General features: G+C 39.8%; 1 protein-coding gene across 1 annotated transcript in view; it reads right to left on the reverse strand.

Moving 5' to 3' along the window:
* Window positions 1–858: 858 nt before the first annotated feature.
* EMSY (EMSY transcriptional repressor, BRCA2 interacting) overlaps window positions 859–17,471 on the reverse strand; it is a 41,048-nt gene continuing 24,435 nt past the window's right edge. The window contains exons 12-20 of the mRNA XM_082498169.1: window positions 15,191–15,327; window positions 13,439–13,612; window positions 12,326–12,524; window positions 10,366–10,530; window positions 9,933–10,088; window positions 6,904–7,058; window positions 5,002–5,565; window positions 3,576–3,944; window positions 859–2,025 (exon numbers count right to left, since the gene is read on the reverse strand). Coding sequence (XP_082354295.1) covers window positions 1,831–2,025; window positions 3,576–3,944; window positions 5,002–5,565; window positions 6,904–7,058; window positions 9,933–10,088; window positions 10,366–10,530; window positions 12,326–12,524; window positions 13,439–13,612; window positions 15,191–15,327 — 2,114 coding nt within the window. The 3' untranslated portion in view covers window positions 859–1,830. The remainder of the gene's footprint in view (window positions 2,026–3,575; window positions 3,945–5,001; window positions 5,566–6,903; window positions 7,059–9,932; window positions 10,089–10,365; window positions 10,531–12,325; window positions 12,525–13,438; window positions 13,613–15,190; window positions 15,328–17,471) is intronic.

Consider the following 17,471-nt stretch of genomic DNA (forward strand, 5'->3'; position numbering starts at 1 on the left):
TCAAATACATTATTCTCTTCCACCCTGAGCACTAAAGTACAGCAGAAACCAAACCAATATCTATTCCAACATAAAGGTAACGCAAAAATAATTAGTTTCCTACCCCACTATTCCAGCATTTGCACGTTGAATTTATCAGGACACTTCACCATTATAAACTACATTATTTTGGAACTAATGCTGATGGAAAAGAAAACAAAAGCGAAAAAATAAGTGTATGAAAGTCATAGGGACTTAATTTATAAAATAACTGCGATGAAAAACCAAGAGCACCATCTAGGGGTTACTGAGCGTTCTTACATAGGTGGATACTCAGGACAAGTAAGATAAAACGGTCTTTTAGGTTTTGTATTTTTAGTTTTGAGTTCCTTTAGTTGGAATTTAAGATTAACTACAATATCAACAGTGAAATCACAGCTTAAAAAAAAAAAAGACTGACGCAAAAAGCTGTATTAGACTTTGGATGAAATCTACTTACAGTAGTACTTCAGCACCAAAAAGTGGGCAGAGTTAGGCTGATAGATGTATATACAATTAAATATGTCCAAGTCTTAAAATGCTCAGTTATTTATAATGAAATCTATACAAAACAGTTAAAAACATGTTTTTATATACATTTGGAAAAAAAAAAAAAAAAAGTATTGTCTTCATTAGCAGAACGTATTAAAACTGGTTCTCTTACCCCACCTGAACCCAAACCTCTCTCGGTGGCTTGTAACGATCACAAAACCCCGACGTATTGCTTCAACAAGCCGAGTTGTAAGGCTAATTTCTGCAACCTACCACTGTATACTGATTTAAGCTTTTAAACTCCCCAAATGGTCACTTTACAAACAGCATGTAAGAGTAAAATACAGATTTTTCTTTTTTTTTTTTTTTTTAAAGGCTTAGCTCACTTCTAAATTCTGAGGTTCAACCGAGAAAGATGTTGAACCACTTATCCCCAATTTTTGAAAAATTGATTTATAGCAAAATACATTCCCCCTCCTCCCCCCGGCCCCCTTTGTATTAGAGTTAACACACCTGCCTGTTTCACAGGAACCTTTTAAACAACTTGGCCTCACTTTAAATTTTATATTTAAATAAATAATCAAAGATTAACTAGAGTAGATGAGCACTTCATGTGCTTATGGCACAAAGAAATGCCTCGTACACCGTTACCCTACTTCTTGTAAAGCACGAAAACAAAAATCCACTAGCAAATCCACTTTGCTACCAGTTAGTGATTTAGCTTATTTCCAAACATTCACCAACAAGAATTTTAAAAAAATAAACTATATTTTTCGGCTTATGAAAAAATCTTAACTCTAAGTGAGCACAAGTGCAAGAAAGCTAACCAATTCCAAAATTTCTGGGGCTTTTCCAGCACTGTCAGAGACACTTTTTCTCTCACATGCTATTTAAAAATACAAATATTTATTAAATTTTTTTTTTTTTTGGATAGTGTTTTGCTCAACAGCTAACGAAAAGACAGCAAAATAACAATCCCTTTTCACTGAAAGCTGTTTTCAGTATCTGAGCAAGGGCTTCAAATCGCACGGGCTGTAGCATCGCTGCGGACTTTTTTTTTTTTTCTTAACAGGAGTACATTCCACTGTCACAGGTTTACTAAATCTCAGTAACTACATCTCCTTTTTTTTTTTTTTTTTTTGAGAGAATTTTAAAGATGCAGCTTTTGCAAGACCATCTTGTTAAAACACACTGATGCTTCAAGGGTCCGATGAACAACTCTTAATAGGCAAAGTGCTCTAAGACATCACAATACGAGGGCATCTTGGATGCTCAAAATCCCCAAGATATTTTAAAGTGCACTCCAGTGTCCCAATTCCTTTAGGATTGTTCAGCAGAACTTCGAGAGGGGCTGGGCTCAGTGCCGTCCTCAGTGCTACTGTCCACATCTTGCTCCATCGTCGTCTCCTCATCGTCGAGGCGCTGACTGGTGAAGTTGTTGAGCTCCAGGAGCCCGCTGGGTTCCACTACCACATTGGAGCTGGAGTGACAAGGGATGGAATAGTGAGGGATGGTCTGAAAGAAAGAAAAGATTAAAGTTTAAACACGCATAGTTTTCGCACGGAAAGGCATGTGCACAAGCGTGGGTACTCATGGAAAAGGGATATTGGGATGCCAAGAGGAATTTTCCCTAGCAAAGGGATGTTATATTAGGTTAGATAAAGGTCCAAAGCCCCCTTTCACCGGATTAGGTGGTGAAAGATAAAATTCGAATAATCTTGCTGTTAAGGCACTGATCTTGGCCTTGGATCTTCACTACAGGTCTGTGACAGCACAACCAACAGCTCAAGCCCCAATGCCCACCATCTATCATTCCCCAAATGCAAAGCAGAGGCGATACTTTCTTCAGCCTTATCTTCTTCTTATCTTTTTTCAGACAAGACATTCAGATATGAGTGTCTGGACTAGCTGTGGTTTTTCATGTACGACACAATAGGAGCTCCGGCCCTGCTCAGAGCTGCAGCAGCACAGAGGCTGCGGAAACACAACAAATCTGAGCTATTTATTTCTGCTTATACTTTTATAGGTTCTACAAACTAAATCTACATCTTTACACAACTGAAAGTATTTGACTTTTGAAACAGCTCGTAGCACAACACAATGATAAATAATGCAGATTCTCAAAATATACAAATTGGAAGTAAAATCAAAATCTACCTTTGTCTATTTAGGGAAATGAGGACTAAAAATGAGAACAGAAATGCTGATTTCTACAAAAGCGAAGTTAGCGGCAATGAAGGTTTTACAAAGTAGCATGAAAAATTTGAAATCTTTATACACAGATTATTTTCCCCACATCAGAAGTGTTTTCACTGCAACACAAACATAATACACGATAAAACCATTTCAAACCATGCTATCATTTGTGTGAACGTCTACAGTGCCAACTTGTCTACAAAGATTCGTATTATACCACTGTGAGTCCTCGGATGACTTAAATACTTCCTCAGTTGACATTCTGACCACGTATTACATCATAAAACATCATAGTTAAGACAGCAGAATCAATGGAAATATCAGTTAGGCAACAACTCAAAACATTTAGGCTGAAGATCAATAGTAATTTTCTCTCAGAAGAGGTAAGACTGGTTATAAGTGAAGTTAACAAACTTTATTCTGAATCCAGACCTTATTTCCTGAACTTTCCCCGTAAGCAAACCCCACTATTTCATTTGTTTTAGCACTAATTTTATACTCAGTGCTAACATTAATTGATACTACAAAAAATTCTAGATCTAGTTCCATAGTAAGTGGTGAAGACCGCATTTTTAAGCGTTTCAAACGAAAGCACTTTGTAAAATTAGATAAGCCTGGTTGGTTTTAACAGAAAAAGAAAGGACGACACCGAGGACACAGCTAATGATACAGCGCTAGAGAAACTCGAGCTCAGTTTAAGAATCGCACACTTGGAAGTAGTAATTCATTACAAGCCTAAGAGTAGAAAAAGAACCAAAAACTGGGGAAGGAAAACAAAAATACTCGAACACCGTTCAGTTGCTATCATCACACTAGACATGAGTTTGCTCTGCTCAACCTTTGCCTTATTTGCTCTGGTCTTCTCTTACCTGGATAACAATTTCTGATGAACTCTCTTCAGCTTTCTTTTGTGATATACTCTGAATGTGTATAAACTGGTTTGTTGGAGGCATTCCTTGTGCATCGAGTTTCCTCTCTGTTAAAGTAGGACCAACAGCAGGAGGACTTGAACTGGATTCTGTACATGTCTGTTGCTGGGGGATGGAAGTTGCCGTCATCCCTACTGCAGTCACCCTCGGCACCTGGGTACAAGGTGACGACTCTCCTTCGCTAGCGAGTTTACTAGTGGACACAGCCTTGTTTGGGGGATCCACTATCGTACGTTCTAGGTTTGTATCAATCTGAGCTTCCACCATAGACACTCTCAAAAGATCTGCTACTGCTGTCTTCGCGGATGCCTGCGTGGGAAATAGGCTGGTAACCGGCAATGCCAGTTTGGGCACAGAACTGCCACCTGCTACCTTTGAAACAGAAGGAGGCTGACGCCCCTCAAAAGTTATCTTTGTAACAGTGGATCCTTGCGTTATAATTGGATGCTGCACCTGAAAATCAAATTTTTGTTGTGCATGTTACAGCTAGATTATTATTTCTTTTTTTTTTTTAAATTGAAAATCTAATCAATATTTCCAAGGACAGTATGGTACAAACAACATACTTGCTATTAGGAAGACAGTTGAAACTCAAGTGTTTTAACAAAGGAATTAGCAACGATACGGTAACAGTTAATCGAAGTCTGGGGAAAAAGCAGCTTTATAGGCTGCTAGATAAGGATTGTAGCAGTACAATACCACAGCAGCTTTGTTTTCCTTTGGGATTTACATCCCCATGTGAAGTTTGTTAACCCTCTTGTTTTCACATGTATTCCTGAAAGGGCCAAAAAAAAAAAAAAAAAAAAAATTGTACTTTTCTGGAGTTAAAATACTTTTCTTCCCCCCGCCCCCGCCATGTTCCCTGTCTTTACATTTTCCCCTCCCAAGGAAAATCAAATTACTCCTGTACACGAAAGCCATATAATTTCAGGAAGATGTAAACTACAAAGGAAGACGTACAATGGAGAGCCTTGGGAGACTGCAGTGTATTCATCTTTATTTCCACAGAAATAAAAAGTGCTACGGGAACGGAAATTAATAACGTGTCATATCTAAAACTTAAAAGAAAATAATTAGGGACAAATTCCATGCACCAGTGGTGGCAGAAATTCATAAAAAACTGTCCAACAAAACACATCTGTGAGCTCTATGGATTTTTTTTTTCCCCTATTAACATGTGCTTCTCTTTCCTAGTGTCAACCTTCTGACGGGGCAATTAATACCAGCGAAATGAGGAGTTCTCTCTTGCCAGGATAAAACACTGCTACAGCGACAGGGTTGGTGTTTCGAATTTTTTTTTTTTTTTTTTTTTTTTTGTCTCCTTGAACAGCGACTTGTATTTTGCATGCTATCAATATTCCGTTACCTGGCTTGCTGGCTGTTTCTCTGAAGAGGCAGGTAGCTGCATTTGACTCTGGGGGGGTTGGGGTTGCACGTAGATTTTTTGTGCCGTTGGTGCCTGTTGCAGTTTGGGCAGCTGCTGCGTGGTTTTTACTGCCAGCACCTGTACTACAGTTTGCTGTGGCTGTGCCACTAAGGTAGGGAGTTGCCTTTCTTTGGCCATCATGTGGTGGGGGGGGTGCTGTGCATCTGGTTTGGTCTGTGCTTGCTCTTGCTGCAGGGGGGTTAGTTTTTGATGTCTTATAGAAAGCTGGGGCATTTGTGGGAGTTTGTGCTGGATTTGATCGGCCTGCAGGTGGATTGTCTGCTTCTGCTTAGTCTGGAAACACTGCAGAGTTTTCACTTGCAGTTGAGTCTGTTCCAGCTGCGGCTGACTCAGTTTTTGCTGTTTTTGCGCCTGCGATTGTGTCAGGGCGGATCTGTAAAACAGGCCGGTCTGAGGATCTAAGGTGTCCATCTCTTCCACTTCTCCTTCCTCAGTTCCAAGTTGCTCACTGTGTTTGGTAAATGCGGTGTGACTGCTTAAGGCCTTAATAAGAAGAAGTTAGAGCCAGTTAGTAAAGAGAAATATAAATTCTAAGAATACACAATCTAAAAAGAATTTTTAATGTTTCAACTGGACTAGTTTAACTTATTTTACCATTACAGACTCCCATTTCACGTATAAAAAGATACCTTTGCACAGGAATTTCACAATACGTAAGCAACCAACAGCTATTTTTATCATGTTAAAACATGGTACGTCTCTCTGTGACATTAACTGTATAACTAACCCTCAGTGGAGATTCTGTAGCCCTCGCGTGTGTCAGACTAAGGTTCAAAGCCTCTAAAGTTGCATGGCAGCTGGATATGAAGCAGCAGGCAGTTGAACCAGTAGCTCCTCATTAAAGCCAGAGTCTCTCTGCACAATAAATTCTTATTCTGCCACTGGAGAGCTCAGGCATCTTCCCCGTGACTTCTTCCGCAGCTCCCCACATACCTACAGTCTACCCTATTTCAGCAGAGAGCCTCTCTTCCTTCCTCAAAATTTTATTGCAATTTTTCTTGGGCATTGCACAAACATTGTTTGATTTTTTTGAGGGATTTGAGGGAGCAAGAGATCTACGTTACTCTGCTTTGTATACCATGGTATAAACGTATTAATAAATGGCGTTAGCAAGATGAAGCAGCCTACTCAAACACCTGTGAAAACACACTCTCTGAAGCGGGTTTATAACTGTAACGTGGTACTGTCCTGGTCCACAGCTGAGGTTACTAGAAGTTAAAGCACTGGAGAGTTGAGGGGGTCTTGAACAACGGCATCGGAGTGGCTTCAGTAAGATTCCACCACAAGCTACACTGTTTGTTTCAAGTGTTTGGGATCCTCACGGTACTGGTCTAAATACAATCTTACTTTTTCATTCAGTGAAGTTTGCTTATTCACAAACTAAATCCCTCCAGTGAAAAAGACACTGTGTCCTCTGTGTAGACCAGATTCTGCTTCATCCCTCTTCCCCTACACTAACACCAACATAATGTAAAGAGCCTAGGCCCCTGCAACACGACATATAGACAAAACCAGCTTGTTGCTGTTGAAGAGACGACATACAGGCAGCAAGAACTCGTCCAGGAAGCACTATCTTTCCCACAGTGGCTGTTAATATCGCTTACTTAACAGTCTCAGGTAATCTCAGTACCTGCTTCCCTTTCATCCCACCACCCTCCCCACCAAAACAGGCAGTATTAAAATTAAGTTATTAATTTGCCCTTACACTTTGCATTTTCAACGGCAGCAACACGACATATTCATTCAGAGCAAGCCCTGATCCTATATAATTCACATAACCTACTGCTGCTTATAGACTGTTGGGAAAAGAAAGGGTACAACCTGCTGCATGATATGGGTAATTGCGCCTGTGGAGGATGCGGGGATAGATTTCACCACAACAGAAGTCTGCGTTGCTGTTTGTGACTGGGCCACATGCTGCAGCAGGGTCCTCTGGGGCTGAGATGACTGCTGGTGGGGCTGGGACCGATGACTGACTGAAAGTAAAGAGGTCAGTGGCACTTCTCCAGAACTAACTGCAGTAACTTCAACTATTTGCTTTGCGTTTAAGCTTCAACTGAAAGCGTATATGAGGGAAATAAAGATCCCAGTATGAAAAACATCTGTTACTGTATGCCAGCTTCAACCTTAAAGCATATATTTATTCTGAGATGCCTCTTCAAGAAGCAACTCGGGGGTTTTGGTTTTGTCTCTGTCTCCTGAGTAATCACGCTTGGTCCAAACCTCCTCCAGCCTCCCTCTCCCATCACACCAACTTTGCAAGCAGAATTTATACTCAATTTTCAGCTGGGTTCTTTATACAGCACCAGCATGACATGGTAGTCACAATGTCATGACACAAGTCATCCTGTGGTTTTCACACTGTTAAAAGCACCTGCACGATTGACTGCAATTAAGAACAGCAAGCCTTGCTCACTGAATTGCTGCCACTGATAAACTGCAAGAAATACTCTCCGGAGCATAGGCTAAATTTGAAAGATTAGCAATTAGAAAACATTTGGGTACCGTGAAAGCAAGTGAGGTTGATCAGAAATCACAGACCAAAAAATGGAGACCTTATCGTGGGTCTATGTCACTTTTTAGAACAGATCCAGCATGAGTTATGGAGCTACAGTGATGACTCTGTAATTAAATAGTGGATTGACAGAGAAACGATCTTCTGCTGAGAAAAAAAAACAACCAACCACAAACCATTCTATATTGCAGTCACTGATAAGACATGAATCCAAATTACTTTATGCCTGTCCACACTAATATGTAAGTATCTGCTTTAATTAACTTTTGAGTTACAAAATAATTAATAACTGAAGGAGAACAAGCAAAGTTTAAATCCAGTTGTAACGTAACTTAAAGATAAAAAGTTTCTAGTGACCTTCCTGAAAGTTAAAAGAAAGGTCATGTTTTGGATTAGTATGATGATTTTACTTTCCGACTCCAAGAAAGGAGTTGGATTATATCAATACCGGCCTGCATGCTGTGCCAGATCCGTCGTGGATATCCCCCAACAGTTCCTGCACAATCGAAAACTTCATTTAAAAATAAAGTTTCTAACCTATATGGTTGTGTAGATATTCTTCCGAATGTGAACCAATACAGTGTTGTCTTCCTGAGTCTGCAGACAGACAAAAAATGGTGACACTAAGATGTGTGAGCCGCTCCCTTCATCTCGCGAGGAAGCACATGCTGAATCCCAGCTCCCGCATAGATTAAAGTGTGCCTAATCCTTTGGTCTAGGCGCATGCAGGAGATCTCTCAACAAATTATAGACTGTTTACTATCTTACTACTGAATTTTTAGCAGAAACGGATTACCGATGAATCCTGAGAAGCAGAAACTAAAACAAAAAGAAAAACTCAATTACCTGCATTCCCTGGCTGTCATCACAGAAACTAGGGGAAGGGGCAAAAATCTAAGAGCAAAATAACCCGTTCTGTGCTGTAGCAGAAACTGCCGCTAGTCAACTCCCAACAGCCTGCGTTTCTGTATATCAACTCAAGGTTTATAAAAATCCCAGTATTTCAAAGAGTAATCATAGCTCAAGGGAACTTTCAACTTTTGTACTTTATATGGCTTCTAAGCTGCAGGGAAGGACTTAAGTCTACAAAGATATCAACTGTAGTTTCCCCTCCTCCCTGCAAAGGGCCCTATTTTACATCAACTTTTACAGCCAGACCCAGCAGAAACTGGAACCTTGAACAGAAGCTCAATGCACAGTATCTGTGCCAGTGAAGATAACAGACTGTTAATTGGAGATCCCTTTAACACTATTTATTATACTTTTGAGTTTGTTTTAAAAGAGCAGGAACATGACTCAAACATTCAAAATTGAAGCCAGATACAGTAAGTGTTATTTAAAAGAATAACAATAACATCCCCCCCCCAGCTCCAATTTCACACAACTTAAATTTAGACCATACAAGGGATGGAAGCGAGGGGAGGATGTACAGAGCAGGAAAATGAAAAATAAAAATATCGGATTAGCCATTTAACACTAAAAACACTGGAGTTACAGATATGTACTTATGCAATTTAATATAACCAAGTTTTATTCCTCTTTTCCAATGCAGATTTTCAACATACTTTTGCTTCTATTTTCCAAATAAAGTAGGGAAACCAATAATGTGGGGTTAAGAAATTAAAATGGAAAACAGGTAATTTGATCCTCTCATGTATGTATGGGAAATGGCTCACACCTCGCGTTCTGGGGTTGTAAAGAAGCATCAGAGAGACAAGGGAGTCAAGGACTTAAACAAAATGGACAACCAGATAGGAGGAGTCAAGAGTTTAAACAGTTTAGAGCTGAATCCCAACCATAATTTCAATTTGAATCATTTATTTGTTTAGAAAGTGCAAATTTATCAGTTCAAAGCTTTCTAGCAAATGGAAGAAACTGGGGACTGCATTTGCATGCTAAATGCACACCTGGCTTAAAAACCCACTTAGTCCTGGTAAGCAAGTTCTAAGTCTGACTCCTCTTGATATGTACAAAAAATACTATACAGTTCCCGTAACTTCATTTACTACATTTTCCTTACTAGACATTTTCCTTAAAGACAAGTGGGGCAGCCTGTCCTCTCCATCAGATCAGGGACCAGAAAATCTATTCAACTAGGATGTCTTGAAGCAACCGCCCTTTGTTTCAGTTAGAAACATTCTCCACTATGCCCCAGAAAAGCAGAGGCAATCTCTGTCCCCTGCACAGGGTTTCAAGAGTGGAAGAAAAGACTCATTTACTCTACAGCAAATTAAAGTGAAAAGACAAAAATCAAACCTACTGTAAGAAAATTCCAAAATTAAGTCCTCTGACTTCAACTGTAAACCCACCATCACACTACCTTGTAGTCACTTACCAGTTGTGATATATTCAGCAACTAATTCTGACTCTACTACAGCAATCGAAGGACTTTCTGGAGAATGTCTCTTTTCTTGGGTCATCTGGATTGGGACAGCCATTTGGCTCAAGTCAATGGTAGGCTGCCGTGGCTTCGATTCTATCTTTTCCTTCACTGCTTTAGAAGAAAAGAAATTATAAAATAAACTTCGAATATATAAACATCCATAATAAAATAAACCTCCAATATAAATGCAAATGTTTAATTAAATACATAGTTAACATTATATAACAGATTCAAACAAACTGTTGCAGGATAAGAAGAAAGGAATCAAGCTGAGTCAAGACAGGTGCTTTTCAAAGGTAGGTGCTTACAAAACTTATTACAAACTGCTGCTTGAGCAAGTAATAAGCTTTGAAGTTATCCTAAACAACTGCACATGTTCCCACACCTGTTGTCTGCTGAAGTTCCAGCAAAGCTTTTATCGTGGAAGTAGCTGACTGAGATTCACTGGATACATCCTGGTAAATTATTGTAGGGCTTGTGTCCACAGCAATTTCATGTTCTGACCAATCTTGACTTCTTGAAGCAATCACATGGACTACAGGCTGAGAATCTGTTTGCAAAAGAACAAAGACACATCAAGTCATCACAGAACCCTTTGGGGTTGGAGGACTCTTGTCCAACTTCTTGCTTTAAAGCAGGGCTAGAGTTCTAAATTAGACCAGGTTACACGTTATCCATTAACGTTTTGAACACTGCCAAGGATGCATGCTCTCGTTCTGCAACGCTTTAGTTTCTATTACAATTGACTCTTGAAGTAAAACACTGCTGACGTTACGAACAGTTTCCAGAAAAAAAAAAAAAAAAAAAAAAAAAGATCCTAGATCTTAGTTGTTTGTAAAAGCTTTGGTTTGAACAATCGAAGTTCAGCAGGTTTCTCTGTATGATGAGTTTGTCTTGGATTGAACTCTTTTTTAGAAAGTTTTAGTCATTCAGGTGATCAACAAGTATTCAGCATTGTGAATTAACAGCTCCAAATTTTTTTATGTTTGTTGAATCTTCAACTTTTTAAAATTTACTTAACATGGCAGTATAGACCAACAGCTATAAAACTACATAGAAAGAGTGACCAAAATGCACATAAGTACCCACGTTTCACACAGAGACATTTGCTTTGATGCAGTGATACACTCTACTGACCAATGGCTATTTATGTTTTTATGTATTTATGTTATTTATGCCTTATTATTTATCCTCCTCTACCACACAAAGAGCTTGACGCCATGGCAGCATCCCCATCAGGACTGCATGCCTGATGTATGTCCTGATGCAGATATAGGTGCCTATAAAAGGACGAAAAATTATGTTGGTCAAATGCATCAGTTGGTCAAATGCATATGTTGGTCGCCTGCATCAGGAATAGTGTGGTGAGCCGGACTAGGGAAGTAATCATCCCCCTGTACTCAGCACTGGTGAGGCCTCACCTCGAGTACTGTGTTTAGTTTTGGGCCCCTCACTACAAGAAGGACATTGAGGTGTTGGAGCATGTCCAGAGAAGGGCTACAAAGCTGGTGAAGGGTCTGGAGGACAAACCTTATGAGGAACGACTGAGGGATCTGGGGTTGTTTAGCCTGGAGAAGAGGAGGCTGAGGGGAGACCTTATTACCCTCTACAACTACCTGAAAGGAGGTTTTAGAGAGATGGGAGCTGACCTCTTCTCCCTGGTGACAAGTGATAGGACGAGAGGAAATGGGTTCAAGTTATGTCATGGCAGGTTTAGATTGGATATTAGGAAGCATTTTTTCACTGAAAGGGTTATTAAACATTGGAATAAGCTGCCCAGGGAGGTGGTGGATTCACCATCCCTGGAGGTGTTTAAGAAAAGGGTAGATGAGGTGCTTAGGGACATGGTTTAGGAGTGGTGGTGTTTTTATCAGGGTAGGTTAATGGTTGGACTTGATGATCTTAAAGGTCCCTTCCAACCTCACTGATTCTATGATTCTAAATGACAGCTTTCAGTCATGCAGTGGAGAGACGCTTCAATACACTCAGGAAAGAGGGTGGCAGAGCATGGGCTACCAAAAAAGAAAAACAAACCCAAAACTGCTACACTGCCTACTTCTGGCAGACTCCCCCAAAAGAGGGAACAGGCTGCAGGCCACAAGCGTTGTACCAGCAAGTCAGAGCCCAGCAAGAAATCATTATGTCCCCTTTTCACACAGGAAATGAAGGCACAGAATAAATAGCTCATAAAAGATAAATAAAGCCATAAGGGAAGAAAACAATGACAATTACTGTTAACAGACTGGGTGAAAACCTGCGCTAAAAGGAGACACTGAGTTATATGAAACTAGCTAGCGTGCTTGGGAGACAGTTCGTTTGTATTTTAATGTGACAGCAATACACACCTTGGGAGCTCTGGGAGGACTCTGTCGAAGAAGAGCTGCTGTCAGTGTAGGTTTGTGGTTCTTCTTTCACTTCTGGGAGAGAGGAGTTTCCTGTCTCTGCTACTCTTGATGCCTGCTGTAACGTTTCGGTCACCAACTGCCTAGTTTGTTCACTCACAACCGTTGCTTGAAATGTCACCGGCTTTGGTTTTATGAGAACCTAATTAGAAAGACAAACTTTGTGTAGAGTAAAAGCACTCAAAAAACACAGGTCTGAGCAATCAGAGTGCAGGGTGCCACTCAAATAGATCAATGTGCAAGACCTACATAATATTCCTAATTTACTGAAAAAGTCTACCTGTAAATTCAGCAGCTCTGATTATTAAACCACAAGTAAAGCCCAAGTAAATGGCAATGCACAAGAATGTACTTCTCAGTAATTTGGAGTACTCAACACAATAAACCACTAAACAGTCATTTTTCAGGGCTGGATACAAGTATGGTGTGACAAGAGAAAGCTACGCAAGTGAGCTGGAACATGCACTGCACTGGTACGGACAAGCACCTCTTTTCTGCAGTCCACAATAAATAGAGTCTTGAACAATCAAGACATGCAAAATAACATACCTGATAAAAGTTTAGCTCTTTTAAATACTAAGTGCAACCAGAGGAAAAAAAAAAAATGAAACTGAAAGCCAGGTTTTCTGTATACAGCCCCACCAACTACACAAGGTTGCAGGGACAACCTGGACAAACATTAACCAGAAAATAACTCCAATAAAACCTCAGATTGGATGGATGACCTATGTCCAGACTCCGCGTCTTTATTTCTCACGATCTAGCCATTAGCCGTAAGACTTAAACGGGCATCTAGAGCAAAGACCAGACAGTTTCAGCTATGTAAAAGGCTTAGTTAAATACTGCTGGCTTGCTCTAGGCCTCCAGAAACAGCTAACAAATGCAAACGCTGTGCTCAAGAAATCAGAATCAAGGCCACCTCATTACACCCCTAAGTTTCATTCCCCATAGACATATATTAATCCTGCAACAAATGCGGCAACACAGTGAAAAATTATTTACTTCCCATTAAAATTTAGGGGTACATTTCAAGACAGAAATGGGTCCTCACTGTACCTGCGTTTTCCCTTGCTGACCATAAACAATTTTAGTTGGGATGATTTTGGTGGCTGGCTGGACCGTGGACCCTATTCCTTTTGGCTGTGTAACAATCATTTTTGTGATGGGTCTTGTGGCAGTGATGATAGCAGGTTTTGCTCCTGCTGGCACTGCCTGAATAGTTTTCTCCCCCTGTAGAGAAGTCAAAGTTTACAGGTTAACTTAGTGAAATTCTTCAGAGAGACCCACTTCTCTAAAAAAATACACAGTTATAGGTAAGCGTGTGTACCATGAAATCAACCTGCTGCTGCGACTAGACGTAGTTGATACAAAAAACATTCAAAGACCAAGAACAAAAAAACTCTATGGCTTTGAACGGAAAAGCTACCAAAATCCCCTTTTCCATCGCTTTACCTTTTGAGCTGCTCTGAAGGAGTGAACAAAAAAGAGTAACTAGAAGACACTGACAAGTTTTTTTTCAAGTTGCCTCAAAGAACTCAAGTAAGTTGGAACTTCCCTCAAATCCTTCGCAAATGTTTTTTAAAACTTCTTATTTCTCTTAACACTAACTTTGGCAAGACATCTGCAAAACTTGAATTGATATTCTAAAAAGAAATTACTTAAATATCGATCTTTGTATTATCCTCATGATCAAGACATTAGTTATGTACGGACTTCTTCTGTTAAGCTAAAAGTTCACTTATTAAAAAAATGCAGATTCACAGCTATTTCACAGGAAACATTTGACTTTGGAACAGTGCCGACATATGACTAGATTCCTGATAGCTTCAGAGCAAAAACATTGAGCATGCTCTTTTTTCTTTAGCTCCGCACAGTAACAAACCAGATGAGAAAAAACACATTAGTTACCACTTCTCCCAGTATTCCTACCAATTCCCCCCAAGTAGCTGGAAATCCCAAGAACCATACTTGCTTCAGGAATATCATCACATTCTGGTGGTTCCTACTGCGCAATGTCACAAGATTTCCACTTGTGTGAAAAATAAAGCTTTAAGTTTTGTAAACTAGGAAAGTTTAAAATCTTAAAAAAAAAACCCTGAAATATTTTATATTAAAAAAAAACAAAACCAAACCTCCCTACTCAGCCCTGCTACTCAAGTAGACTTTTAAAGATGACGTGATTAATTCATTAAATCTCACATTTCTATCTCGGAACCCAAAGTATTTTCATCGTTTTTATTTACTAGCACCTGTAGGTAAACCCACTTGAAGCTGGAAACTTGATTTGGCTCTTAGTACACATTAGGTTATCCTAAAAATAACTGAACGCTATACAATACTCAGGTACAGGGTATTAGTGTTACACACCACATAAATTGAAAGGTGGTACTCTTACTGCACAGGGACAGTTTACTTCTGCCCTTTAAATCCAGAAGATAACCAGCTGGAGATGCAAGTCTATAACACAGGACCATGGTTCCCACTAGAGCACAAACAGGGTACTATTCCAATAATTGTCTTCTACTTAATCCCTTCAGGATTGCAAAATTATTAACCATGGAAAAAAGGCAAGCTCTAAAGTTTTTATTTTCCTTTAACTTTGAGAACGTTCCCAGCTTATTTTAAGCATCTTTCATATCCTGTAAAACCTATTTGCTTTTCAAACATCCCTGACATTAAGACATGCTGTATCTGTTAAGGAGCTCATGCACAGTTTGCTTTTAATAGGGACTTTAGCAGAACGAATGCAGCAGCCACCACGCAGCCTGTCACTTGGCTATCGATCTGAGACTTGAAACTCTTACTTACCCCAGCATTCAACAGCGTTGTGACAACATTTTTGCTTGGAAGCCCTTGAATTGTAGTTCCTTTTCCAGTAGTCTTTTGCACAACAATCACATTGGGCTTGGATGTCATTGGAATTGTAGTGATTTTGGTTGTAGTTCCTAAATTTTTGTGGGAAAAGAAATAACGTACAGTTTATCACATGTCCATTTCCTTCCGCTATAGAAGTCAGTGAGCCATACAGGAATCATTGTTATTTAAAATGGACAACGCAACAAAAAATGAAAGGGCAGCATCTGGCATGGGAATTTATGTCACCCAACGCAACATATAAACTAATATTAGATACCCACTCTACAAATCTTTCACCTACAATAAAACCAGGCACACCCAGGACAGAGTAATTTATTCTATATTAGGACAGTCAGCCCCTTCTCGTAAATTACAGAGCAGACTTATACAGCTTTCTCAAGCTAACGTGTAATTTTTGAAAGGCTAGAATTAGGGAGGGATAAGGACATCACCACTACTCAACTGAAGGTCCTACTTGCACAGACAAATACTGTTCTACAGATAACCGCTCCAGAAGAATCTACATACCAAGAATGCATCTCCGGTCAAGAGAAATACCAGCTCTTTCTGGCATTGAACTGTTGTATTACAAGTGACGAGTAGTGGGTTGAAAGAAGGAAAAAAGAAAAACGTGCTATTGTTTTACAATCAGTTCTTAAAAGTTGAGTTTAGAAGTGAGGGGGAGAGTTTATTTTGTTTTTTGAAGAGCTGTGTTGGCCATTTCTGTTTCTCTCCCAGTATTTAATTAGTTTCATTCCCTGTATCAGGTTTTTATTTACCTGCAGTGACAGGTAATTCTGGTCAGTCCTTTACAGTCTACAAGAGTACATACACTGATACGTAAGTCATCAGTGTTATCAGACTGCTATTTCAAGATCCACTCAGACAGCTTTCTATCAACACCTTCCACTTTCTCCTTGAAGAAAGTATCACTCCATCACAGCAGAGCTGCAAACCCAAGGATTCCCCTGACTACCTTCTACCCATTAGTCATGCCTATAGATACTTCACTAGATAGTAGAGTTATTAATCTGAACTAATTCTGGGAAAGGGAAGGCATGCTGAGACAAGATCATGATTTACTTAAATCTATTGACTTCAAGGCATCTAAAGACTGCTCCCTTAGCAAAAAAAACAACCCCAAAATAACAAAATAACCCCCAAAAACCAAACAAAAAACCCAAGCCAAAAAAACTCCACCACAAAAGGGAAACAAAAAAAAGCAGGCATCCTTTCCAAACTTGTGTTGTTTCAGGACAATTGTTATTATCCTTATCAAGACCAGCCAAGGGTTTCCACACAATAGCTGGTGCTCAGCAGAATAATACTTGCATTTATGTACAAACTCACTAGTAGATCTAGAAACCTTCTTAACAACTCATGGTACCCACAACAGGCTAAAAAAGTTACTTGTTCTCAAAGTAGCTACTGCATCAGCCCTAAATATCATTTTCTAGAACTCGGGATCGGAAAAAACGAGGTATCTCAATCAAACTACGCCCCAGAGTGGGTTTACTGGATAGCTTACGCAGCACCGTTCAGTGACAGGAGCTGGCTGGTGCCACATCAGGTCTTTCCTAAACACCAACAGCAGGACCGCCAAGTAAATTAAAGCTATTACTAGACAGGATGAAGAGACCCAAGCAGATCTTGCCATACATGTGCACCTATGTAGGAAATGCAGCAGCATTCTCTGCATTAGCACTGTTAAAAGTCCAAAACAGCTATTACAAAATTGCAACTGGTGTGAGCGTGCTTGGTCCTGCTCCTCAAGAGACCCTATGTTTAGAGGCTATACTGGCAGGGAGCATCAAGGCTGGTCTGCACGAGGCTGGGAAGGAAAACTTAAGTTAGAACACGGGGTAAGGAAAAGACAGGCTGTCACTGATAAAAGAACAAGATAAGGTGGGGACTGCACAGCTGAATTTCACATACACAGTTCATTTTTATTCTGTCTTTGGACATGCAGTGGAATAGAAAAGGGTAGCATCCAGATTATAAAATAATTTAAATTGGGGATGATAGTTTTCTGATCTTTCTGCCTCCTAACAGAGGGCACTATAGTATTTCTCTTTTCTTCCCAGGCTTCCCTCACATTAGATGTTTCATCCTTAAACACAAGAACTACCGCAATCCTGAAGAACACTTTACCTCCATAGCTTCTACCCATTATTTTCTTCTTCATCCTCAGCTATTTTTCTTCTGGATTAATTTCTTCTCCAATAAAGGTCCT

The sequence above is a fragment of the Vanellus vanellus genome (genome assembly GCF_965231255.1).
Source record: "Vanellus vanellus genome assembly, chromosome: 1".
Lineage (NCBI taxonomy): Eukaryota > Metazoa > Chordata > Aves > Charadriiformes > Charadriidae > Vanellus > Vanellus vanellus.